This window comes from Pediculus humanus, genomic scaffold (genome assembly GCF_000006295.1).
Source record: "Pediculus humanus corporis 1103172108212 genomic scaffold, whole genome shotgun sequence".
In the NCBI taxonomy this organism is placed as follows: domain Eukaryota; kingdom Metazoa; phylum Arthropoda; class Insecta; order Psocodea; family Pediculidae; genus Pediculus; species Pediculus humanus.
This window is the reverse complement of record NW_002987782.1, coordinates 233,795-260,213: the sequence shown is the minus strand read 5'-3', so window position 1 is coordinate 260,213 and position 26,419 is coordinate 233,795. Positions and strand designations below refer to the sequence as shown.

At 32.4% G+C, this 26,419-nt stretch overlaps 5 protein-coding genes across 5 annotated transcripts in view; 2 read left to right on the top strand and 3 right to left on the bottom strand.

Moving 5' to 3' along the window:
* Window positions 1–3,922, top strand: part of Phum_PHUM441330 (voltage-gated channel, putative) — a gene marked incomplete at both ends in the record, with an annotated part of 4,405 nt that extends 483 nt beyond the window's left edge. The window contains 5 exons of the mRNA XM_002429563.1: window positions 54–248; window positions 2,309–2,794; window positions 3,114–3,377; window positions 3,467–3,725; window positions 3,864–3,922. Of these exons, the coding sequence (XP_002429608.1) occupies window positions 54–248; window positions 2,309–2,794; window positions 3,114–3,377; window positions 3,467–3,725; window positions 3,864–3,922 (1,263 nt within the window). The remainder of the gene's footprint in view (window positions 1–53; window positions 249–2,308; window positions 2,795–3,113; window positions 3,378–3,466; window positions 3,726–3,863) is intronic.
* Window positions 3,923–5,928: 2,006 nt separating this feature from the next.
* Phum_PHUM441320 (uncharacterized protein) lies at window positions 5,929–6,150 on the top strand (the record flags this gene model as incomplete). Its single annotated transcript, XM_002429562.1, has 1 exon — window positions 5,929–6,150. The coding sequence occupies one exon, from the start codon at window positions 5,929–5,931 to the stop codon at window positions 6,148–6,150; it is 222 nt and encodes a 73-aa protein (XP_002429607.1).
* A 3,875-nt stretch (window positions 6,151–10,025) lies between these two features.
* On the bottom strand, window positions 10,026–13,756 carry Phum_PHUM441310 (uncharacterized protein; the record flags this gene model as incomplete). Its single annotated transcript, XM_002429561.1, has 8 exons — window positions 10,026–10,138; window positions 10,232–10,319; window positions 10,949–11,284; window positions 12,385–12,473; window positions 12,566–12,671; window positions 12,766–12,926; window positions 13,326–13,475; window positions 13,558–13,756. The coding sequence occupies 8 exons, from the start codon at window positions 13,754–13,756 to the stop codon at window positions 10,026–10,028; spliced, it is 1,242 nt and encodes a 413-aa protein (XP_002429606.1).
* Window positions 13,757–15,806: 2,050 nt separating this feature from the next.
* On the bottom strand, window positions 15,807–21,226 carry Phum_PHUM441300 (uncharacterized protein; the record flags this gene model as incomplete). The annotated part of the gene is made up of 5 exons (XM_002429560.1): window positions 15,807–18,604; window positions 18,694–19,074; window positions 19,162–19,512; window positions 19,701–20,107; window positions 21,090–21,226. The coding sequence occupies 5 exons, from the start codon at window positions 21,224–21,226 to the stop codon at window positions 15,807–15,809; spliced, it is 4,074 nt and encodes a 1,357-aa protein (XP_002429605.1).
* Window positions 21,227–22,780: 1,554 nt separating this feature from the next.
* On the bottom strand, window positions 22,781–23,805 carry Phum_PHUM441290 (insulin receptor substrate-1, putative; the record flags this gene model as incomplete). The annotated part of the gene is made up of 3 exons (XM_002429559.1): window positions 22,781–22,893; window positions 22,953–23,396; window positions 23,496–23,805. 3 exons carry the CDS (start codon window positions 23,803–23,805, stop codon window positions 22,781–22,783), a joined length of 867 nt encoding a protein of 288 aa, XP_002429604.1.
* Between the last annotated feature and the right edge of the window lie 2,614 nt (window positions 23,806–26,419).

Here is a 26,419-nt window from a genome sequence, read left to right as displayed (position 1 = left end):
TTTTTTTTTTTGATGAACGAATTAACCAAAATAAATTTTTTTTTTTTTTTCAGCATCGAAACACGAAAGAAACTTTGGCCGTTTTAGATCGTTTAGATTTAGATACGGAAAAACCGAGCGAAGAAGAAGTTGCGAAAAAATTCGGATTCGAAGATGATTACTATCACGGTAGATTGTCGTGGTGGCAGAAACTCAAACCTAAAATATGGTCACTATTCGACGAACCCTATTCGTCGAACGCAGCTAAGGTTCGTATTATGTAAAAAAAAATTAAAATTTCCCTACGTCTTTCCCCCTCCTCTCTCCCTCCCTTTCCTCCTCCCCCATCTCCCTTTTCAAGCAGAAGAAATTCGAATTACAACCATAATAATAATAATAATAATTTAATTGTTATTAAAGCAACAAGACGACGATCGAGTAAAAGTTTCGAAAAGGGAAATTTTTTTTTTTTTTAATTTCCTTTCTTTTTTTTATCGCCGCCATTTTAATAATTATTATTATTAATATTATTATCATCATCATCATTATAATTAAATAATTTTTAACGATTTTAATCAGTCGTCTGGTAAAGTAAAAGCGAGTAAATTAAGTATCACGACTCGATTAATTTCGTGTATTTTTTATAATAATAATAATAATAATAATAATAATAATAATAATAATAATAATAATAATAATAATAAGCCAACGGCCATAGCGTGCTGGTCACACCGGTTCCCGTACGATCACCGAAGTTAAGCAGCATCGGGCGTGGTGCAAACTTGGATGGGTGACCGTTTGAGAACGCCACGTGCTGTTGGCTTAAAAGAGCAAAAAAAAAAAATGAGAACAAGACAAAGTAAGAACCAAAAACAAAATCTTGTTCTACTGTCGACCTGAGGCAGCTCGACGAGAACGTGAATTTCACTGCTTCTGACCCTGGCCACTCCAAAGATGTTAGTCACCGGAGCCCAGTTCAGGAGACAAATCGTTCCCATCGAAAAAGACGGACTCAGGAAGACCTTCAAGAATTGATGTGGTGCTATCTTATAATAAGTGGCATTACCGAAATTCGAGTATTTGTCCCTAAGGAATCGGGTAGAAACCTCGGATAAATACTTAAAAAAAAAAAAAAAAAAAAAAAAACTCCGACAAGTAGCCTTGTCGTGTTTAATGGTGGATAATAATAATAATAATAATAATAATAATATAAAATGGCGATCTTTATTATTATTATTATTAATCTAATCCCGAAATTTAAATATATAATTTAATTTTTGAAAACGTTTTTTTTACTAAAAAGTTAAAAATTTTTCTTTATTATTTTCGTTTAAAAACAAAGTTCATCAAAATAACTTTTTAGTAAAAAAAAAAAACTTTTCTCATTGTCTCGTTTGTCGTCAACCCGTGAAAATTTAGAGAGAGAGAGAAAGAGAGAGAGAGAGAGAGAGAGAGAGAGAGAGAGAGAGAGAGAGAGAGAGAGAGAGAGAGAGAGAGAGAGAGATAGAGAGAAAGAGAGAGAGAGAGAAAGAGAGAGAGAGAGAACGAAAGAGAGAGAGAGAGAAAGAGAGAGAGAGAGAACGAAAGAGTGAGAGAAAGAGAGAGAGAGTGAAAATTTGTTAGTTTCTTTATTTCAAATCAAGTTAGTATTTCTATCATACTTCAAAAAAACGAATAAAGTTACAAATAATAACAATAACAACAACAACAACAACAACAATAATAATAATAATAATAATAATTTTTGTATTCAATTCCCTAGTATTATTTAAAATAAATTCTTTTCATTTCTTATTATCGTGTCTTATTGTTCTTTTTTTTTTTGTTAATAAGTAAATTTTTAATTAATTTAAACAAAAAAAAAAAACGCGCCTAAAAAAAAGATAAAATTACGTCACGGAAGGAAAACACGCGATACAAATTTTTTTTTTTTTTATAAAAAAGTCAGCCGCCATTTTGACAACGAAAAATAAATTATTTTTCCCGCCAAAAAATAAATTCCCCTGTTATTATTATTATTATTAATAATTTATTTAGATTAACTCGTGTTTTTTTTCGATTTATCGTGATAAAAACTCATTAAGATAAATTTATAATAATAATTATTATTATTATCGATAATAAAAAAATTTTCCCGCGTCGCGTTAATTGTTTTCCAACGAGTTTATTTAATTTTGTTTTTTTGCTTTCGTCATGTGACGTCATAGAGATGGCGCTTTGAATCGCGCGCGCGGGAGAGTTATGGCGCGAACTAATAATAAAGATGGCGGCGAATAACGAATGGAAAAAATTTTAATTTAATTAATTTTTTTTTTTTTGGTAATTTCAGATCGTCGGAGTCATGTCGGTATTTTTCATATGCGTATCGATATTATCGTTTTGTTTGAAAACTCATCCGGACATGAGAGTTCCAGTTATAAAAAATATAACTGTCAACACGACGAGCAACACGTCGTCATGGGTCCTGGACAAGACTGCAACCAATGCTCACGATGCATTTTTTTACATTGAATGCATATGCAACGCATGGTTCACAATAGAAATATTATCACGTTTCATATCGTGTCCGAATAAATGCGAATTTATAAAAGCATCCGTTAACATAATCGATTATATAGCAACGTTAAGTTTTTACATCGATTTCGTATTGCAAAAACTCGCATCCGATGTCGAAAATGCCGACATATTAGAATTTTTTAGCATAATACGAATAATGAGATTATTTAAACTAACGAGACATTCATCTGGTCTTAAAATATTAGTACAAACGTTTAGAGCTTCGGCCAAGGAATTAACGCTATTAGTCTTTTTCTTGGTGAGTAAAAAAACAAAAATGGCGTCGTACGATTGTTTTTTTGTATCAAAACGATAAAATAAAAAGTTTTTTTATTTATTTATTAAGTTTAAGTAGTAGTAGTAGTAGTAGTAGTAGTAGTAGTAGTAGTAGCAGTGGTGACGACAGTTAAGAAAAACAAAAAAAAAAAAAAAGAAATATAATAAAAACCTGTTGCTTTTGTTGGCACCGCTGTTTTTCATTGATAATAGAAAAAGTTATACGCGATAAAAATAAGTTTTATTATTATTATTATTATTATATGTTTGAAAAGTTTTTTTTTTTTTTTTTGTTCTGTTAGGTGTTGGGAATCGTAATATTTGCCAGTTTGGTTTATTATGCAGAAAGAATACAGGCAAATCCACACAACGATTTCAATAGCATTCCATTGGGTCTTTGGTGGGCTTTGGTAACAATGACAACCGTTGGCTATGGTGACATGGCTCCGAAAACATACGTCGGAATGTTTGTCGGAGCATTATGTGCATTAGCCGGAGTGCTCACAATCGCATTGCCTGTGCCTGTTATAGTTGCTAATTTTGCCATGTACTACTCTCACACTCAGGTAAAAAGCTTTTTCCCCCCTTTTTTCCTCCCTACCTGCACGATAACACCTAATCGTATAACGATTATCTTATTCAAATAAAACAAAAGGCTCGAGCTAAATTGCCGAAGAAAAGACGAAGAGTTTTACCCGTGGAACAATTAAGAGGACCTAGAGTGCCTGGTCAACCTCTTCTTCCCGGTGCCCAAGGTTGGACTCCCGGTCAACAACCACAAAATCAAACCGGAAGAGGCGGTGGTGGTGGTGGTGGGGGTGGAGGAGGCGGAGTCGGTGGAGTATTAGGTCCAAATAGAAGGATGAACGCAATCAAATCGAATCATCCGAAAGAAGGAATCGGACCCAATTTGGGTAAGTGATATGAAATTACCTTTTTTTTATAAAATTTCATCATTTCGAAACCTTTTCAACCAAAACCTTCAAACGTCACACGGATAATATGATAATGATAATATACGGGGGAAAAATAAATATTTTATTGTGTGTCAGGTTACGAGGAACAAGAAGAATACGATATGGTGGTGACGAGGCCTCACAAAAAAATGTAGACGCGATATTAAAACCGTTCTATTAAGGTATACAAATAAATAATAATAATAATAATAATACATGTGTGGATAAAGACATCAAAAAATCAAAAATATATAAAAGAACCTTTTGTGTAATGTGTAGGCATATATGCGAGCACTTGTATATGTGAATTGAACACCGTGTGGTAAATTATATGTTTAAAATGTATCCGATTGATAGAAAAGAATAAGAAAATAAAACCCTACACACACACACACACATACACATACACACATACACTTAAAAATATGTCACGTGGGCACTATGGTACTCTAAATTATCATGTCCCCCCCCCCTTTAAGTACGATAAGAAATTTTTTATCAATTTTGTAGTGATTGTAGTTATTTTTGTAGTGAAAAAAAAAAAAATTTTATTCGTACGCACGTTTATTATCGTTCCCCCCCTCTCCTCTGGATGTTGGTAGTTTTTCCCGAAACTTTTTCCCCATCCTTCCCCCTCTCAACTACAAACGATCTCTCCTTTACCCTTGATTTAATAACATTTTCAAATTAAAAAATTTGAATAGAAAATGAGAGCGGGAAAAAATTTAAATTTTAAAACCCGGATCACGAAAAGAAAAAGTTTTCCCGCCTCCTCCCCCCACACACATTGAATAAATATTTAAAGGTGAATTAAATTCAAATTTTTCATTTTCTCTTTAAACTCTGTCGTGTTGTCGTTGTTATTGTTATTGTTTTTGTTGTTGTTGTTTTTGTTGTTTTTACCGTAAAGAAAAACTAAATTAATTTCCTCATTTTCTTTTCTATCTATATCTTTTTACTCCCGAACCGGAGGGTTTCATTTTCGATTTTGTTCTTTTGCCACTTCCCTTACCCCGCCCCGCCCCCGCCTCCCTCTTTGCAAAACGTTTAAACCTAAAAACGGTTTTAAAAAATTTTCCCGCCATTTTAAAAAATCGTAAATTTTCAAATGTTTTATTGTCACTATTGTAAAACCGGTGTGTTTTGTTTTTCACCCCCTACCCCTTTTCCGCCCCTTCCGCCCACTCTCCGTCAACGACATTTTGGACTTTGGTTTTTTTTCATCAATCAATAAATCAATAGTTTTTTTTTTTTTTTTATTAATTTTTTATTGATTTCAGAAAACGAACGCAGAAGTTCTAATTTGCGTACAAACGGCACCAAAGGTACAGTCGGAGACGTGGACTGACGCAGTACCGCTTCTTTATGCTGGCCCTGGGTATTTCTTGCATTTATGTCCCCATAATTATTATTATCATCACGCATGTCTTTTTTTTTTTTTTTTTTTCTATTATTATTATCATTAGTTTTTTTGTTTTTTTTTTTGTTTTTGCTCGCCTTGTTTTCGAGTTAGTCGATAAACAACGATTGGTTATGTTGGTAACATTGGGTTAACAAATCCTCGAAATAATTTTCGTGTCTGTTTGTTTTCTTTTTTCGGTAAAAAAAAAAAATCCCGGGCCGATAATTTTTTAAATTTTTTTAATACGAACGATTTGACGTTTTGTTATTATCATTATTATTAATTTGTTTGTTCTGTTCGTTCGTTCGTTCGTTCGATCGATCGTCTGTTAAGTCTGAGATTTTAATTTTTTATTCCTGTTTTGTTATTCTTGTCGTTTTTGTTTGTTTGTCTTAGAGATACTCGTAAACCTGCACGTTGTCATGTTCGAATAAATACAAAAATGTTTATGCGTTCTTTTTTTTTTTTTAGAAAAGTAGATTTAGAGTTTCGTTCTAGTTTAAACTTTTCGAATTTAAAAACAAAATACAAACAACAAACAGAAAAACAAACGAAACGATTTGACTTTTGCGTGGGAACACAAAACAAAAACAAAACAAAAAACTATAAAACGGACGAACAAACGTGGGGGGGGAAAGAGAGAATTTTTTTTTAAATGACGTCACATCCGGTTAAAAGAAAACTCGAATGATGATAATAATAATGATTTTAATAATTTTTTTTTTTTAAAAACAATTTACAGAAAATGTGCCTGTGAGAATGGACATAACAGTGAATCTCAATAGAAACGGAATCGGCCTTCAACAAAATACAAACACGGTACTTAATAAAAAAACAACAGGAGGAGGAGGAGTAGGTGGAGGATCAACGATAACAACACCACCGATTGTAGGAGCACCAACATCACAAATGACAACGGTAGTCACAACAACAACAACAACAACAACAACAACAATAACAAAAACAACAACGGATTCATAGCCCGAAAAGAAAATTAATAAAAAAAAACAATCAACGACAAACAATATTTTTAACAACAAAAACTCGCGTACAAACAACAAACAAACGTAAAAGTGATGACAAATGGAAAAACTCTATATCTTTTCCAATGCCTGTTTGTTTTTATCGAGAAAAAAAATTTGTAGATATACCCTCCCACTAATAATGATAATAATAATAATAAAAATTTAGATAATCAATAATTATTAAGTAATAATAGATTATTAATAAATAAATAATTAATTAATAATAATAATAAATTATATCGACCAGAAAATATTGCTCTAATTATAATTAATTAATTATAAATAAATAACGTTAGCACAACGAAAATAATAATAATAATAATTAATAACGATTAAAAAAAAAAAAAGACGGTGAAAATTTTCTTTTTTTTTTTCTGGTGCCACGATTTTTTTTTTCCATACGTGTAAAATTTTTGATTAAATTATCGTCGATTATAAAAAAAAACGTAAGAAAGAGGAAAAACGTGCAACAAGTTTCTTTCGGTTTTTGTAAATTCCTGCGGGGGTAAAAGAAAGGTTGTTGTTTTGTTTTGTTTGTTTGTTTGTTTGTTTGTGTTTGAATTTTCTTTGTCTGCCTTTTTGTTTTTTTTTTTTTTTTTGAACCCGTTTAAAAATAAATAAATAAATAAATTGTTTCTTCATCGGTTTTTCGATATTCGGAATAGATTCTCACGAACGAACGAAAAAAAAAAAAAAAAAAAAGGAAACGGAAGGAAAAAATAACGGACGAAGTGACAGAGCGGAAATGAAAGTATAAGATGAGGGGAGGGGAGGAAGGAAGGAAAAGGTTAAAAACTAATCAAACGAAAGAAAAGGTTTCATTTGCAAAGGGAGGGAAAAAACTATAAAACACGTAAATTTTGATTATTTTCTTTCTTTCTTTCTTTTTCCACGTGTGGAAAAAATCGTGTCATTAAAAAAAAAATACTTGCGTGTACGAAAATGTTGTTGTTATTGTTAGTTATTATTATTATTATTATTATCTTGATTTAAATTGGACGTAATAACAATAATAATTTTACCACTGCCCTCACCTTTACTATCACTCAACCAATCGAAAAACTCACAATAATAATAATAATAATAATAATAATAATAATAATAATAATAATAATAATAAAAGCCAACGGCCATAGCGTGCTGGTCACACCGGTTCCCGTACGATCACCGAAGTTAAGCAGCATCGGGCGTGGTGCAAACTTGGATGGGTGACCGTTTGAGAACGCCACGTGCTGTTGGCTTAAAAAAGAGCAAAAAAAATGAGAACAAGACAAAGTAAGAACCAAAAACAAAATCTTGTTCTACTGTCGACCTGAGGCAGCTCGACGAGAACGTGAATTTCACTGCTTCTGACCCTGGCCACTCCAAAGATGTTAGTCACCGGAGCCCAGGTCAGGAGACAAATCGTTCCCATCGAATAAAGATGGACTCAGGAAGACCTTCAAGAATTGATGTGGTGCTATCTTATAATAAGTGGCACCACCGAAATTCGAGTATTTGTCCCTAAGGAATCGGGTAGAAACCTCGGATAAATACTTAAAAAAAAAAAAAAAAAAAAAAAACTCCGACAAGTAGCCTTGTCGTGTTTAATGGTGGATAATAATAATAATAATAATAATAATAATAATAATAATAATAATAATAAAATTTTATTAAAACGATCGATAGAAAATAAGGTAAAAATTTCATCAGAAAAATTTTCATTTTCGACACACACACACACAAAAACAAATTTGATAAAACGCGACCTTAATACATATAAATGCGTTGAAATAATAATAATGATAATAATGATAATAATAATAATAATAAAACTAATGACACGTGTGTAAATTATTATTGAAGTCTAAAAAACCCGAAATTAAATTAAAACGATTCGAATCAATTTTTCTAAAGTCGTGGCATTAATTTTTTTTTATAGCCAATACAATTTTATTTATTTCCCAAAATTTCGTATTCATAATAATAATAATAATGATAATAATAATAATAATACGTTAATAATACGTTAATAATAATATATAATAATACGTTAATAATTTGACACGTTAAATCAAGTAAAAACGTCGCGCATAATAAGAGATGATGATGATGATGATGATGATGATGACATTCAATTGGTAAAACCTTTTATCGTAAACCCTTTAACGTTGATTCGTAAACCTTTTATGCCTTCTCATTCCCTCTTTCCCTCCCTCCTCCCTCACTCGTTTCGATAATGCCTGGCTCCTTGCCTGTCCCACTTCCCCCGCGAAAAGTAAATTGAAATTAATAATAATAATAATAATAGTAACAATCAATTTGAAGTGGGCGTAAATAAAAGAGAGAGAAAAAGCGAGAGAGAAAGAAAGAGAATTTAATTTTGAAAAAGGTTTTAAAAAAATTTTTTTTTTTTTGTTTTAAAAAAAACCCACGCACACGCGCACATGCACACACAATCAAACTTTTTACGCACGTGCACGCACGCGTGCGAAAAACAAAAAAAATAAATAAAAGGCACACGCGAAAATTATAAAAAAATAAATAAAAATTATTATTAATCAATTCGCACCGTTTTCGTTAAATAATAATAATAATAATAATAATAATAATGATAAAAATGATAAAAAAATTTTAAACGTGTCAATAAATAATAATAATGATAATGATGATAATAATGAAACGTGTAAATTATAAAAAAAAAGAAAAATTATTTAAAAAATAAATACATAAAAATATTTATTTATTTTTTTGAAATTGTTTGTTGCTAAATGAAAAGTTTAAAAGAAAAAAAAAATATATATATATATATAAATAAAAATGATAATGATGATAATAATAATGATGATGATTCTTTATTATTTTTATTATTATTAAATCGAAAGTGCACCAAAATAATTATTTATCAATAAAATAATAATTTTTGTTTGTTTGTTTTCCTTTCGAAATTTTCTTTATTGTACATAAATAAATAAATTTTTAAACTTAATATCTTTTTTTTTGTTTGTTTGTTTGTTCGTTTGTTTCTTATCAATCCTTTCCGTTTAAAAAACCTTTTTTTACGCGTACAAACGCGGGCGTTTTATAAAAAATGCAACGAATGAGATCGTATAACGTTTTATGTTAACGTAAGCCAAGATAAAAGAAACAACGTTCGGGTGAATACGATCAGGTTTACCAACTTGACGAAAAAAAAAAAATTTTAGATAGAGAGAGAAAAAAAGAAACGTTAACGAAAACTCGTTTTCGATCGCGTACGGGTAAAAAAAAAAAAAAGAAAAAAATGATGATGATAATGATGATGATTAATTTTTTTTTAATCGCCTGGAATTAACCGGGAAAAATTTTTGCAATTTTGTTATTATTTGTCAAAAAAAAAAAAAAAAATCTCAACTCTATTGTTTCGTTCGAAATTTCGGATTATTATTATTATTATTATTATTATTATTATTTCAAATGTGAGCTTTTCCAGAATTTTCCTCAAATCGTTTTTACGAAATTTTGGATTAAAAATGGGATTTAAAAACTTAATGCCTTACCTTAATCATTTAACAAAATAACGCCATTAATAATCCTATCTTTATCTCTCTCTCTCTCTCTCTCTTCCTTTCTTTTTCTGTTTATGTGTTTTTCTCTCTCCCTCTCTCTCTATCTCTTTGTTTCTGTTTTTATTATTTTTTTTTTCGGAATTTTTATGCCTATTTTGAAATTAAAACATTTGTAGTTTGTTACAAAAAAATAGGAAAAATTTTAAAAAAAAGGTAAAAATAATAAAAAAAAAAAATTTTTTTTTCTCTTTTTAAATAAATAAATTATTATTTATACGTAACTTAATAAATAAATAAAAAAAGACTAGAAACAAGTGAGTTGTTCGTATTTTAAACACATACCTAAATTATCATCCGGGGATTCCCCTTCTATGGCTTCACCAAATTGAACTCTTATGTTAAACGGAACCGTGCTACCTGCAAAAAAACACCAACGTAAAACATTATTATTATTATTATTATTATTGGGATCCGGCGGGAAAAAAAAAAAAAAAAATTAAAAAAAATTACTTTCTATCCTGCACGGAAATTCTCCTTCTGGACAAAATGAACTTCCGCAATGAAGCAATTGGCAAACTCCAGGCACTTTTGCATCTGCCTGTTAAAAGCAAAAAAAAAAAAAAAACAATTTAATTTATTTTTTTCTTTATCGTCTGCTTCGAAATTTCCTTTCTCTCTCTCTCTCTCCCCCCCCCCCTCATACCCCGCCCCCACAAATTCATCGAAATTTAAATTTTTAATCTCAGAAAAAAAAAAAAAAAATAACGATCGCGTAAAAGTAATAACGGTTCGGATTTGTTATTAACAGTTACGCACTCGTACCAAATTTCCACCGATTGATCTTCTTCTTCTATCTACTCAACATCAAATTTCATATTAATTTATTATTATTATTATTATTATTATTATTATCACTCTCTTCTCGTACTCAACAACTTTTAAGGTAAAAAAAAAAAGGAATTGCGTACGTGTTCGCTCACGAAAAAATCACAAACAATTTGGAAATTTCCATTGAAAAGCAGAAGAGAGAGAGAGATAGAAAAAAAACGTTTCAAAAATATTTTAATTACACGGCCGAAAGGTAAAATCATCATTATCGTCGCCATTTTGATTTTTTCCTCTCTCTCTCTTTCTTTTTTTTTTTTTTGCACATTAACCCCGAACCCTGATATATGTTTTACGGATTATCATTCGAATGATAATAATGATAAAAAAAAAAAGACAAACCGTTATGAATTCTTCCGAGTCGCAAGGCATTAGAATTTTGTCGGCGCATTCTTTATTATTATTATCGGAATCTGGAACTCCAGTTTCGCCATAACCGGATCCTTCTATCGCGTTTTGACCCGACATTGGCGGTCCTATTTTAAACGAGTTTTCGTCACAAGGTTCGTAAACTATAGAACAATGATCATCTTCTTGTCTTATGCATATTGTGTAATCTTGATTAGCCAAATGTCTACCATTTTCAGCAAAATTCATCGTTTGTATGATACCGGTGGGTTCAGTGTAGTATTGCAAACATCCGGGCGGTGCTTTTTTTTGAAATTCGATTTGTGTTATCTGTAAAACAAATGCCACGTTTAAAAAAAAAAACATTTCAACTTGAATTTCAATACTTTAAGTTCACGAATGGAAAAAACAACAACAAACAAACAAACAATCATACGAATTGAAATAAAAAAATTCCAAAAAAAACAACAACAACAAACTGCGTAAATCCGTGACACGACAAAAAAAAAAAAAAAACAAAATTTGTGCGTATGTAGGTTTGTGTAAAAAATTTCTCCATAACTGTAAATGAAAATAATAATAATAATAATAATAATAAAAAGTAAAAGGATTAATAATAATAATATTTTATTGAGTAATAAAATATTAAAAAAAAAAAGTTTTGCTCGACGCAAAAAAAAAAAGCAAGAGAAAATTTTTTTAGTTTTTTTCCCCACTTAATGTCGGATATTTAATGCATTTCCGGTTTGAGAATCAAACAAATTAAAAAAAAAAAAAAATTTATTAATTTATTTACTTAACGGTTAAATTAAAAAATGAATTTTTTTTTTTTTTTTTTCGTTTTAATGAAAGTTTTTTTTTTTCCCCCCCCTCCTTCCTCCCACTTTTTCTCCAGCCACTCTTACAACAAAAACAATTTCAAATATTTACATTTCATTTTTTTAATTTTTAATATGTTTGTACCACTGACTGTTAATTATAATAAAAAATAATAATAATAATAAAAATGATAAAATTAATTTTAATTTAATTAATTGAAAAAAAAAAAAAAAAAAAAACCGTTCTAATTTGTTCCAGTACGATTTCCAGAATTTCATTCCAAATCGTCAAACGTGTCAATTTCAAAATGTGGGAATCATTTTTTTTTGTTTTTTTTTTGTTTTTTTTTTTTGGAAAGATGATTCGAAAATTTTTACTTTTTATCAAAATTCAAATTTTTTTTCTCCAGGATTAAAATTTAATTGTCCAAAATTTTACAACACAATAATTAAAATAAATAAAATAAACACAAACATTATGTTCCAAAAAATCATTTTCCCGTAAAATTCGATTAATTAAAAGGGAAAATAAAAACCGATAACAATTTTTTGAAAATTGAAAAAACCTGGAAAACTCCTGGAAGAAAAAATTCATTAAAAAAAAAAACTTACTTTTATCTCCCAAATCCTATCGAATGATTCTTTTGTTAAATTCATTATTATTTTTATATCATCATTAACTCCTTCGACATCGTAATAAACTGGAGAAAACAAACAAGACAAATTAGAAAAAAAATGTCTATAAAAACAAACAAGAACAACAAACGTAACAAACGTAACAATCAATACTCACTATGTTGACCGTTATTTAATCCGCAAGTTATAAAATCCGCATTCGAATCAGTTTCAATTATCATGACGTCACTATCACAAATCCCTGTTTTTCTATTTGGTTGTCCCTGTATTTCCAAAAAAAATCAAGGGGATGAATAATCAAATACAAATTATGACGTCACATTTTTAGAGAGAGACAGAAAAAGGAGATAGACTCACAATATTAAAATGTAAAAAATCCAATCTCAATTGACTTATTTGCGGTGCTAATTTTTTAACTTTTAATTCGCATATTTCCGAATCCGATGAAAGACTTGGAAAATTTGGATTGACAAAATATGTTAAATTATTAACAGCCCTCGAACCACAACTGCTCGAAACTACAAACAAACAAACGAACAAACAAAAACAAAAACGTTAAATTCTTATGACAAATTCGTCCATATATATATATATAAATGTCGTTAATCAATTCAAACGATATTTTTCTATTAAATCAAGCAGACGACGAGAGGAAAATGTAATAAATTAGTTTGTTTTATACAATATAAACCCCTCCCGTCAAATATACATATTATTAACAAAAGTTAATGAATAAAATTTAAATTAAATTCTCCATTAAATGTTACGTTTTAATACTAATCTTCAACCAACATCAAAAGGTTTTTCTAACATATTATTATTATTATTAAATAATTCATTATATATAAATAACCTTCTTCTTCGTTGTGTTTTAAACAAACAACAAACAACAAAAAGGTTTTAAATTTAAAACTCACATACGCAACAAACACCAAATCCTAATGCACATTTTCCATGTGAAATCCCTTCTTGTATTTTACATTCATAAACGTTTAAACAAATTCCTCTCCTTCTTCCATCATCAGATGTACATTCGATGCTTACAGGTATCGATATAAAATTTAAAACTGAAATTAAATTATAATAAAATGTTATTCTTATATAAAATCCACAAAACAATATAAAATAATGATAATAATTTATAAAAACCTCTTTTTTCCCTTTCGCTCACAGTAATGGCGTCGTTTTCGTTAGCAACATCGTTATAGTAAAAAATGGTTTTATTGTCATTTTCCACATGATTATTCTTTTCCAAATATGATAGTAATGGCCACGAACGTATCACCAACGATGAATATAATAGTATTGTTATTATTATTATTACTTTTTTAACATCCGAAGGAAACATATTCCTTAACGTAATCAAATGATTATTATAATTAACATCACATCTCCTTTTCAATTCAAAAAAAAAAAAAAAAAAAAAAAATTCGTTTTTTTTTTCAAATATGGCTCCGCGTTATAAATTTCTTAAATAAAATTTAATTTTTTGTACTTTTATATTATTTATTTATACGTACGTGTGTAAACATCCGTCCGATTATCAATTATAATTCTTATTTCATCAAATCAAAAATGGCATAACTAATAAAAATGTTTTTTTTTTTTTTTTTTCCGGTTAATTTTAAACAAACGACTCCGACGACGACTACTTTGTAAATGTGGGTCGAAAACAACGCGAGGTTATTATAACATAAGTTAAACATAGACCGCTCGATTTACATTCGAATGTTCCGGAACGTTTTTAAAAAAATTTTGACGTCATCGAAACCGTTAAAACCGAGAAATTTTTCACCTTTTTTTTTATCCGCGATTACATTTTATTTTACATTTTGTTAAATAAATATAATTAAAAAATCAAAAGAAAATAATAATTATTTTTATTTAACGACATTTTTTTTCTTTTTATTTATTTAATTTAAATAAAAACACAAAATTACAGATAAAAATCACGTGGGTAAGTTTATAACGTAAAACGTTTTACGGATCCTTTTTCCACTAAATTGTATTTAATCTCTGTGACGTCATTGTCGCCGTCGTATAAACTCACCGGACAACATTTTTTTCGTCAACTTTTTTTTTTTTAAACTGATAATTATTGCTTAACGTTTTAACGTTTTAACGTTTTTTTTTTTGTAAATGTAACGGATTTATTTTATTTACGTGCGTGCGTGCGTGCGTGAACGCATACTACCTTTCTCCGATGTAATGATGTAAATAAAATAAAAAAAACTGATATTAATACACGAGAACGAAATTCTTTCGACGAGAACCGGAAGTACGTCACGCTCATCTTATTTATTTCGATTCATCGATCGATGAATCGATCTTGAGAATTATTATCGGGTCGACGTCCGGTTTGGGGAAAAAAAAATAAAAATAATAAAAACGTTTCTTTTTTTTGTTTTATTTTATTTTATTTTTATTTTTATTTTATTTTTTTTTGAATGAAATAAATACTGTTTTATTGTAAAATTTACATTACATATAATATACATAAATTTTCATAAAAGTAAAAACGGTTTTTTTTTCCTTTTTCTATTTCTTTTCTTTTCTTTTTTTTTTTTACGAAATAAAAACAAAAAAAAAAAAAAAGTAAAAATATATTTATATTTAATGGTAACCTCATCAACCGGTAACCATGATTTTAGGGCAAAGTAGGGGGAGGGGAAGAGGAGGAGGGAGGGAGGGAGGGAGAAGTGGGAAATGGGGATCTCTATCCCTATTTTCCAATTTCCCCGCCCTCGCTCCCATCGCACCCCGCCCCCGGCCTCCCCCACGAGACTTTTTTTCCGACGAATTTGAAAAACTGAAAAAAAAAAAAAAAAACAAATTCTTTCGGATTGCAGACGACATTTTGTTTTTTCAGATATAAAAGAGATTTCGATCAACAATCACCGGTTGAAAATAATGCGAATTTTGATAAATTCGATTTGCGGTCGTTTTCCGCTATTTTTTTTTTTTTTTTTTTTTTTTAAATTCAAAACAAAAAAAAATGGCCGTGAATTTTTTTTTTTAAACTGATTTTATAGTCGTACTCGTCAGCGACATCATCGCCATCATCATCATCATTATTATACATCTCGAAGAGGTTGAAAAAATTATTCGCTTCCCGATACTCGATTAAAAATCTTATTTCCGGTTAGGCACGCGAAAAATTTCGAGAGTTAAAATCGAGGTCAAACATTCAACGGTGTCATCATCGCCGCGACGAGTCGTTTCGACTCCGCATACGGCAAACAAGACGCCATCAACAGACACGTTGACCTGACACGCGTAAAACGCAACGTGCGCGACAAAACTGCATGATGATAATAATGATAATAAAGGCGATGATGATGATGATGACGACGACGACGAAAAGTAAAAACTCGGGAGAATCAGTCGATCGGCGGCGTTCAGTAGTGCAATTTTTTACTGAACGACGATGACGATGTCGATGACGACGTCGTTGCTGCCGTCGTCGTCGTCGTCGACGAGGACGACTCCGGAGTGCGCAACGACCCGCTTTTCTCAAAATCTATTTTGACGTAATTGAAACAAGATTCTGAAGGAACTGAAGGATTGGAACAACAACTCATTGAGTCGCTTGCGACCGACGATTGAGTTCTTAAATTCCTCGGACTCCGACCGGTGTCTTCGCTTTCGCTCCCGGACGGACCGAGATCCAGGGAAGCGTAGGTTATATCCTTTTCGCTGCTCGTCGACGAAGGCCTCGACGCGCCGCCGACGCAAGGAGGAAGGGAACTCGTCGTCGGCACCGCCGGAGACGAAGCCTCTTTCACGCTTATCACTTCCGTCGACGAAGAACTAGATGATGACACCTGTCTCGTCACGCTCGCGTGATTTTCCGCCATTTTCAAACTGTTTGTCTTTCGATCGGTCGAATCTCCTCCGTAAGCGGAGGAATCGCTGACACTCGCGATCGAACCGCATATCCTAGAATTATCTCCGACGTTCGACGTTAAATTTAACCTAGAATGCAACGCGTCCATTTTTTCCTCTTGAGATTTATTCTTTCCGACCGTTTTAGGCTGTGATACTTGACTAGAGGCCAGTCTCGGGATGTGTAAACCGTCTCCCCTCTCGTGGGGGAGACACGTTAATTTCTGAGCAATGTCAGACTTATTATCTGATATATTGGCAGTGGCACTATAAGGAACACCGTAAGAGGCTTCATTTGAAGTTATATTCGCAGTAGATTCATCACTCTTTCTATTCGATATACTATTACTATCACCTAGAGAATTGTTCGAATTTCGCGGCGATGATTTATCCATTGAAAATTCTCCCGGTTTCATGCAGGCGTAATCCCCCGAATTATCATCCGAGAGACGAGACCGCGGAGAAAAATTCATGTAATTCGATGAGGGACCCTCGTCGTTGGAAATACGCAACAAGCGATTCAACGAACCGGACAATTTGGACGCGTCCTCGACGGTATCCTGCACGGAATCGACTATCGTGTCCAAAAAACACCTTTCCTCTAATTCCACTCCGGGAGTCATTTCCTCGTACAGGCTGTCCTCATCGTTCGGACTCAATTCGGCGTGTAAACTTTCTTCCATCGGACTCGTTTCCGTCGACTCGCACGGACTGTTGGTCGAGTTCAATTTTTCTTTCAGTTCTTTTAAACTTTTGGTAATTTTTTTTGGCGAAGTCGGACTGCTCAGGGACATTGGAAAAATGGCAGAATTCGATCCCGTCGGCGTTATGATGACGTTCTCTTTGCTTTCTCGTCTCTCGTGTTTTTTCCTGCTTTTCCTCCGACTGTTGCGACGATTCGTGCCGAAGGGACCCGCATTTCCGAGACCCAGAAAACTCGTAGGAACTTTTGGAGGCGTTCTCCCTTTGGAAGTGGAATTGATCAAAGACGAACCCTTTATCGCTATCGGTTGGGATCCTCCCGTCATCGGCATGTAATCGTCGAATGAATGAGACGTGACGAAATTATCTCCGGATAACTTTCTCGTCAATTTTCCACCGCACGACATTTCGACGTATCCCTCTGGCAAGCTCCTGTTTAAAACTTCTTTACCGGAAATGACGTCTCTATCGCTGTTGGCGCGAACGAATTTTTTCATACTCCGACCGCCCATTTCCATGTAATTCTGCTCGTCTTTCCCTTGAATATTTTCACTGTTGTACGCGCGCAAGTCTTTAAAACCTCCCGATTGTTTGGCGGGAGTTCCGGCACCGTGGATTTTATTAAAAAGAGCATACATGTTCAAGTTGGCCGAAGACGTGGTTGGAAATTTTTGAGGTTTGACGTCGGGTTTTTCTCCGATCGTTTTCAAAGTACTTGATGACACGATGGCTGGTTTCGTTAAACGAGTATTCTTTGGTTCAGACCGATTCAATTCGGTAGGCGATAAAAAAGGCTTGTTGCTCGACGAGTTGTTATTGTCGAAACCAGTTAAAGGAGAAAATTTCGGAGGCGATCTTCCGAAATGACTGTTCAATGGCTTGGGCGGAGATTTTCCGAAAAGTGCGTTGAATCCCTGAGTTCGAGGAGAACCGGAAATTACCGAGGGTGGCGAAATCGAACAATAGTCGCTTCCGTTTTGAGTTTTCGAATTCGAAAAACCTCCCGACGGAGATTTCGAAGACATATCCATGTACCCGGAATCGGCGCTCGATGTTACCGTGTTGAGAGAACTTTTCATGTCCATGCAGAGCTGAGAGGATTCCATGACGGGAGTGACTCGAAATTTCGACGAATTATTTTTCTTTTTCTTTTTATTTTCCGTGAAGTCGATTTCCATGAGGTCGGCCATCGGATCGTTCGAAGACTGATTATGTCTCGACGTTCCCGACCACGAACTACTTAGTAAAGGTGCACTAGAGGATTTCGTGCTTTGAGGTAAAAAATGACTTCTTAAAGGCAGCTTATGTGATTCCTTCGTTAAATTCCGAGGTTTAACAAATTTGCTTCCGACGGAAAAAGCTCGAACTCGACCCGCATCCGAACTATTCAATATTTCAATTTTTCCCTTGCTTTTAGTCGTTTCCGATTGGGATCCGAAAGAATACGTTCTCGAGGGCCTGTCCGTAAGAGACAATTCATCTTCTTCAGACGGAGTCAAATAAGATGAAACTTTTTCCAAATGATATTCTGAAAATCTTAAATCAGTTGACGGTGTGCCCGATGTGAAGGAACAACTACTTCCCGGAGACATGTCCGAATGATGGCAATCTGAGGAAAATGCAAATTACAACGTAAGCATTACATCGGCAAGAGGGAAACAAAAAATTGAATTAGAAGTCGGAAAAAATTTTGTTTACCTTCGCTTTGCAAACGATGACCGGAGAGTGGTTCCATATCGACGTAGCCATCATCCGTCGGATTCGGTGCCATGGGAACGTAGTCATCGACGGTTTCTTCCGCTAGACTACTGTCCCGACTGTGGTTCGACGGGTACGGGGGACCGGTCACTGTTAAACGTCGACCGCTTTCTCCCGGACTCATCGGCAAATAATTCCCTGTTTCCAAAGGACTAGAACCACAAGGGCTACATATATCAATGAACGAATGCAAAGGAGAATTAGATTTCAACGAGGCGGGAGCTGAAATTTTTCTCTGAACTCCTCCCGAATGAATGGCCAACGATAACGAAGGTGCAGGGCGCTCCATGGTGACGTAGTCATCGACTTTTCTTGATTCTCCTAAAACAAAAAACAGCATCGCAACACCAAACAATAATTTTCCAGTTTTTTTATTAACAAAGTAAATTTAGAAATATTTTCCAGTACCATTTTCTTGAGCCCAGTGACAGTAATCATTGGTATTTTCTTCTATGATGGCTGGCTCGTCGGGAGTGGAAGAATGACCGTAGCGAGGAGATGTAGCCGTTCCAATTAAATCAAGTTCTCCTTCGTCGATGGAAACCGACGATCCGGCGGAATCAGTCGAACACGGTCCAGAAGCAGCGGGCGGAGAATGCGATAATCCTCTCGAGTGCATCGAATGAGGTCTGGATCCGTGATATGGTATCCTTGTAGGATAAGGAAGAATTCCGGCAGTGACGTGATGACCACCTTCGCTGGTGGTACGATTTCGGGACGGCATACTATCGCTTCTTTCCCTCGTACCTGCAATAGAGCCTGAAAATTTAAAAAAAAAAAAAAATCAATAACAATAATAATAGTAATAATAAATTTTTTTTTTCGCAGCGTCGTCGACATTCAAGCCAACTTACAAAAAAAAAAAAAAAAAATGTTATTCGCAACTGTCGCGTGTTAATAGTCGCGAGCAAACGACAAACAAGTAGCCTTTTCGGGAAAATACCTACTTTTAACGACATTAGAAGAAGTCCTTCTACCGCTCACGCTGCTTCGCCTAAGATCCGACCCCTCCCCAGAGTGAGAATGTGCAAAATCAATGGAACTTTGAGAGCTGTTCCGGTCCCGGTGTACGGGACAAAGGGGATTCGAGTTTTTCTGAGGTTCGGGAGGTGATGTTTGACTTGATAAAAACCCAACAACAACCGAAGACTCTGACACGGGACACGATTTAGTCCTTTGATGTACGATGGGAACGTTTGATGACGGTCCGTTACGTGGTTCCGAGGATTCGGAGCACGGGGATAAGGATATGGAATTAGTGCGCTGATGCTGCACCATTGTACTACTCCCCAAAACTGAGCTACTAGACATTGCTGCAAAATCAAAAATTGTCCCAAACGAACACCCAATTACACTTTAAGCAATTATACAAAAAAAAAAAAATAATAATAATAATAACAATAATAATAACAATTAAATAAATTTTAACGAACGGCAAACGAAAACAATAATAACAATAACAATAATAATATTAATAATAATAAATACATAAATAAATAAATAAATAATTAAAAGGTGTCGATTATGAACCAAAAAAAAAAGAAAAAAAAAACGAATCGATGAATTTAAAAAAACAAACAACAACAACAAAGACAAAAACTAAAGGGTTTCGATTGAAAATTTTCAAAAAAAAAAAAAAATTATTATTATTATTATTATTATTATTACTTTTCGCGACGGAAAATTCTTTTTAAAACGCCCCCCGACCCTTTTTCCTCCTCCTCCTTCTCCTCCTCCCTTTCTCCAGATTTCTTAGTAAGTGTTAAAAAAAAAAAAAAGCTTGGAGGAAAAACCTATTTATACTGACACTGACAGTAAACAAAAAAAGTGATAAAAGCGGTGATAATGATGATGATGATGATGATTATAATGAATGAATGAATAAAAGCAAAACATGTATAAAGCGTGGCCAAATAATAACAGTCATAATAATATTAATAATATTAATATTATCAATAATAATAATAATAATAATAATAATAATAATAATAATAACAATAATAATTTGGTGTATCGTTCGGTGATGAAAAACAAAACAAAAAAAAAAAAAAAAAAAAAAAAAAACAAAATTAATAAAAAAAAAGGAAGAAGCAAATTATTATACCTGATAACCAATAAACATGCACTTAACATTAGGTATCCATTTATCTATCTATCTATTTATCTATCTATCTATCTATCTATCTATCTATCTATCAATCTATTTTTCTTTCTTTCGACTTTTTATTCTTACGTTCGTTTTTTTTTTTTTTTTTCTTTTCGTTTTTGAAAAAGTGATGTGTAATGTACGTGTGAGTATGTTTATATATATATATATATATATGCATATATATTACCTGAAACGGAATGACGTCGCTGAGATGGCGGTCGAGGAACACAGTGTAGACCCGATGGACGAGAATGAGCAGGTAGAACCAGGCTGGAGGCGACGGGCACCGCTAGACACATATAACACAGGGTCACACAAAAGCATAATGCCTTTTTTTTCCCATTACCACAAAAATTGTTAAATGGCAATATAGATATTTATATACGTAAGTGGGGGTAAAAAAATAGTAACAATAATGATAATACATAATACATAATAATAATAATAATAATAATAATAATATTAATGACAATAGTAAATGGAATACCGAATGTGGGAAAATCGCGTTTGTTTGTTTCCGTGGTAGCAGATTTTTTTTTTTTTTTTTTTTTTTTCAAAATTAAATCGTTAAATAATTATTTTTTTAATTAAGAAAGAAAAATCAATTCCAAGAAGAAAAACCATCACCCGACTTTTGCTAAAAAGTAAAGTAAATCAATTTACCCCTTCCCGGTGTAATTGTGAAGACAACCAACAACAACAACAACAACAAACAAAAAGTTATTATTAGTAAAAAAAAAAAAAGTAGCAGAAGAAAAACAGAAAGAAAGAAAGAAAGAAAAGAAAAGAAAAAACAACAATAACAAATTTCGAAAGCAGTTTCCCCTCTCCCCTCCCGTCGGGTCGGGATCCACGCCCGATAGTAATAATAATAAGAGTGATTTTTCACGATAATAATGATAATGATAACAATTTTTTTCCCTTTTTTTTTTTTTTTTAAATACATTTTTCTCGATTTGACGCGCTAACAAACCTACCGACTACCCAACAGATTCGAAATCCTTCCGACGATGAGAAAAAGAACGAAAACAAACCAAAGTATTGACGTAACAACAACATAGAAAAACAACGGGAAGAAACACAAACGTAAGGGAGGAAGGGGAAAAGGAAAAAACGACGATTTCCTCGTCCTGTCGACGACCACATTTCAAAAATAAAGGTAATAATAAAAACAAACGTTAAAAACAAACAAACAAACAAACAAACGAACAAACTAACTAACTAACGCGCAATCGATACAATTCCACGATTTCGAAAACTTGAACAAAAGCAATCAATCAACTACCTATGTAACTAAATAAATAAGCCGATCGCAGGCGCAAGCAATATAATCATCATTATTAATACTACATAAATAAAAGACAAGACAAGAACCATCATCAATGTCATGTCAAAAAAAAAAAAAATAATAATAATAAAAAGTAATTCAACAAACACAACAAAACTAATTTTACAAAACAGGAAACCCCCTCCCTCTTCCCTCCCCTCCCCTCCTCCCCACAAAAAAACAAAAACAAAAATAACAAATAATGACCGCAGTAAAATATTAATAATAATAATAATTAAACAAATAATAACAACAAACAAAGTTAAAAAGATTGAAATTTTTTGTTAATAATAATAATAATTAATTTCAATATTTAAAATTTATAAAAAAAAAAAAAAAAGGGGAAACCCCCATTGAATTGTTTCGTGGCATGCTCTCTCTCTCTTTCTCTCTCTCATTCTCTTAATTATTATTTTCGGTTTAGCGTTTTGCATATTTTGTAAAAAACAAACGATTCTCTTTTATGTTTTCAACCCTCCTTCCCTCCCTTTCTTCCTTGCTCCCCCCCCCCCATTCCCGAAGAAAAAGAATTCGCGACGAAAAAATTGTTATTAATCGATTCTTTTCGAATCGTAAATGGGCAAATCGTCGTACGAAAATAAAATAAATAAATAACAAAACGTGTAATTTGTTTGTTTGTTTGTTTGTTTGTTTGTTCGTTTGTCTGTCTGTTTCGAAAAAAAATAAAAAAATAGAAAAAAATTTTTTTTTTGTCACACTCACCCGAATAACCGCTGGACACAATGGGTTTGGTCGGACCGTGAGTTTGACGCCTCTGCAGTATCGACGTGGGCTTTGAAGACTCCGTCGCAGACGACGACCTCTTCCTGTGCGGATTCGAATCCTTTTGATTTTTTTGCTGAACGCTAAAAGCGCTGAATATGACTTCGTTCATGTTCTTGGCTATGTTGGCATCTTCCGTGAGCATCCAAAGGGCTCCCGCTCCGGTCACGGTTTGACGACCGACTTCAATGTAAAAAAAACTTCCCGTCACACCGCAACTCCGTATGTATATCAATGGGAATTCCAACGTTTCCGGTTTCGCGTCGTCTTCCGTTATTTTAACCAACGTCAGAGTTTGATCCGTTAGGCAAACGTGGTAAGGACCGACCAAGTTTTTCGAATCTCCTAATCCCTTTTCTTGCAGCGTCACCTTCCACACGTGCTCTGTGCAAAAAAAAAAAAAAAATAATAATAATAATTTTTCCTTATGGATATTTCGGAAGAGGAGAAGCGGAGAGAAACGGGGGGGGCTTAATTACTAACCGAAATTTGGTTTGGGCTGTTCTCCGTCCACGCATTCTTCTCCCGTTTGTAATTTCAATAAAACTCTCAACCACTCCTGAAGATCTTCTTCCGAATCCAAAACAATGCAGAAACAATCATCTTTCGTGTACAGGGCGATGACGTATTTGTGTTTCGTGTCCTTCCTCCTGTTTATGTTGAAACACGTTTTCAATGATATGGTTCTTTTAGGCGGTTGAGAATTTCTCCATTTTTTTTCGCTGTCGTAATATTCCAACCTGGCAGACGCATCCGACGATTCTCCTCTCAGTATAAAAAATTTCTTTTTCATTGTCTGCAAGACAAAAAAAAAAAAAAACTATTAATGATGATGATTTTTTTGTTTCTTCTCTCTTCTACGATCATACATATCGAACGCGTTCGTTCGTTCGTTCGTCTGTTTGTTTTCGAATGAAGGAAAGACAATCGAAGGAAAACATTTTTCATCATATCTCTCATTCGAAAGTGTGAAAACGAGAATATGAAAAAAAAAAAAAATTCAATTTACAAATAATATACGTATTTATAAATAGACGACAGGCGACAAATATTAGTCTGTGAAAACAAAAATCACAACACAAGGAAAAATAAAAAAGGGAGACGACGATGACGACGACGACGACGAAAACCAACCAACAACACAAACGTAAAAAAAAAAAAAAAAAAAATGCTTCGGATTTGGATCAGACAATCCTTGGAATTTCCGGTATAACCATATCGAAAACAAGATAATAAAAAAAAATGCATAAAAATTTTTCTCTCCTCCTCTTCCTCCTCCCCCCTGATTCTTCTTCTTCTTCTTCCACTTCTTCTACTTCTTTTTCTTCTTTTTTTCTTTTATTACTTACGAAATCCTTCGCAAACGATTTTGCGTTGTCTGTGAGTAAATTAAAATCGTGCATCGTAACTTTTTCTTATTACTTACACGACTTGAAAAAAAAAAAAAAAATTTCGCCTCCGAGGTCTAAAATAGGTCTCAGAATATGAAGAAAAAGAAGAAGAAGAATTTTTTCATCACATTTTACAACTAGAGATAGAAAGAGAGAGAAAGAGAGAGAATTGTAGTAGAGGAAAAAAAAAGAAATTTGAAGGAAAATGACAATGACGTTTTTTCCAACAACAATTTCGACAAAGTCATCCCAAAATGGGAGTGAGTAAAGAGAGAGAGAGAGAGAGAGAGAGAGAGAGAGAGAGAGTAAAGAGAGAGAGAGAGAGAGAGAGAGAGAGAGAGAGAGAGAGAGAGAGAGAAAACAACTTCCAGATTCGCAAAAAAAAAAAAAAAAAAAAAATTCAATAAATAATATTTCACATCCACGTGGATTTGTGATAAGCTAATCATTATGTGTCTGAGTCGTAATTTAATAATAATAATAATAATAAAATAATTTTACCTTTAATTTTTTTAAATATCCCATTCTCATGATTTCACCTTTACGACCATCGTAATGGTCGCCACATGAATTTTTAAAACTCGACATTTTGCCTTCGTATAATCCAATCAATCACATCCTTTTCTCCATCCTGAAAACAAATAAAAACAAAATAAACATTTGTGTTTGTTGCTTTACACATACTACACATGTGATATATACGTGTGTGATCCCTTTTTTTGCACGTGCACACACTCATACATACACACCATAAATAATAATAATAATTGGGGAGGTAATGAAAGGTAGGAAAGAATGGAGTAAACAATACACAAACCAATCGAATACACAAACACACACACACACATACTCACAAAAAAGAAGAGAAAGAGAGAGAGAGAGAGAGAAAGAAAACAAATAATGAAAAATTCCTCATTAAAATGTTTGTCAAAACAACAACAACAACAATAATAATAATAATTTATCTCGATTGTTTATACTATTGGAATATCAGCAAAAAAATAAAAAAAAAATGTCAGTGTGTGTGTGTGAAAATTATCATAAAAAAAAATCCTAATTGATATCACACACACACACACACCCACATTTTTTTTTTTTAATCACATAAAAAATAAAATAATAATGACTAATATCAAATTTTTTAGATGGGGGGGGGAAGAATACAAAAGTAAAAGTATGAGGTTCCTTTTTTGTAAATTGTATTGTAAAAAGTTTTTTTTTTTTTTTTTTTTTCCTACAATTATGTCAATCGAATTTATATCCCTTTTCAGTCATTGCCTTTCATATCAATTATGTGATGATGAAAGCGAATAATGATAAACAAACAGGGCAAGAAAAAAAAAAAAAAAAAAATTATCAACTCGAATTACAATGAAAGAAAGAAAGAAATAAAGAAAAAAATAAAAACAAAAACATTTCACTACACTTTAAAAAAATTTTTCACTATCACTACCACCACTACCACCACCACCACCATCACAACAATTCCAAACATTTAATAATAATTATTATTATCATAATCATCATTATCGATAAATTCAATTTTTTTTAAAAATGCAATTATTTATCAAGTGATTATTATTATTATTATAAAAATTTCTTCGAAAGTGTTTGTGCAACTTTTTATGTACTACTACTACTACTATTATTATTATTATTATTCTTATTAAGCACACTATTATTATTATTATTTATTTACTTTTTCTTTTCTCTCTCTCTCTCTCTCTCTCTCTCTCTCCCCATTAAATAAATTTGTTTTTCTTTTTTTTATCATTTGCACTTTGATTTATACTTAATAATTTAAAAAAAAAAAAAGAAAAGTGTTTATGTACATACATACACTCATCTTTATTATTATTATTATTATTATTTTTTTTTTTTACAACTCATTATCATCATCATCATCATCATCATCACTGAGTTAGGTTTATGTGCATCATTGCATTTTTATCATTCACTTTAACAACAACAACATCAAATTAAATTATTTATAAAAAAAAAAAAAAAATTAATTTA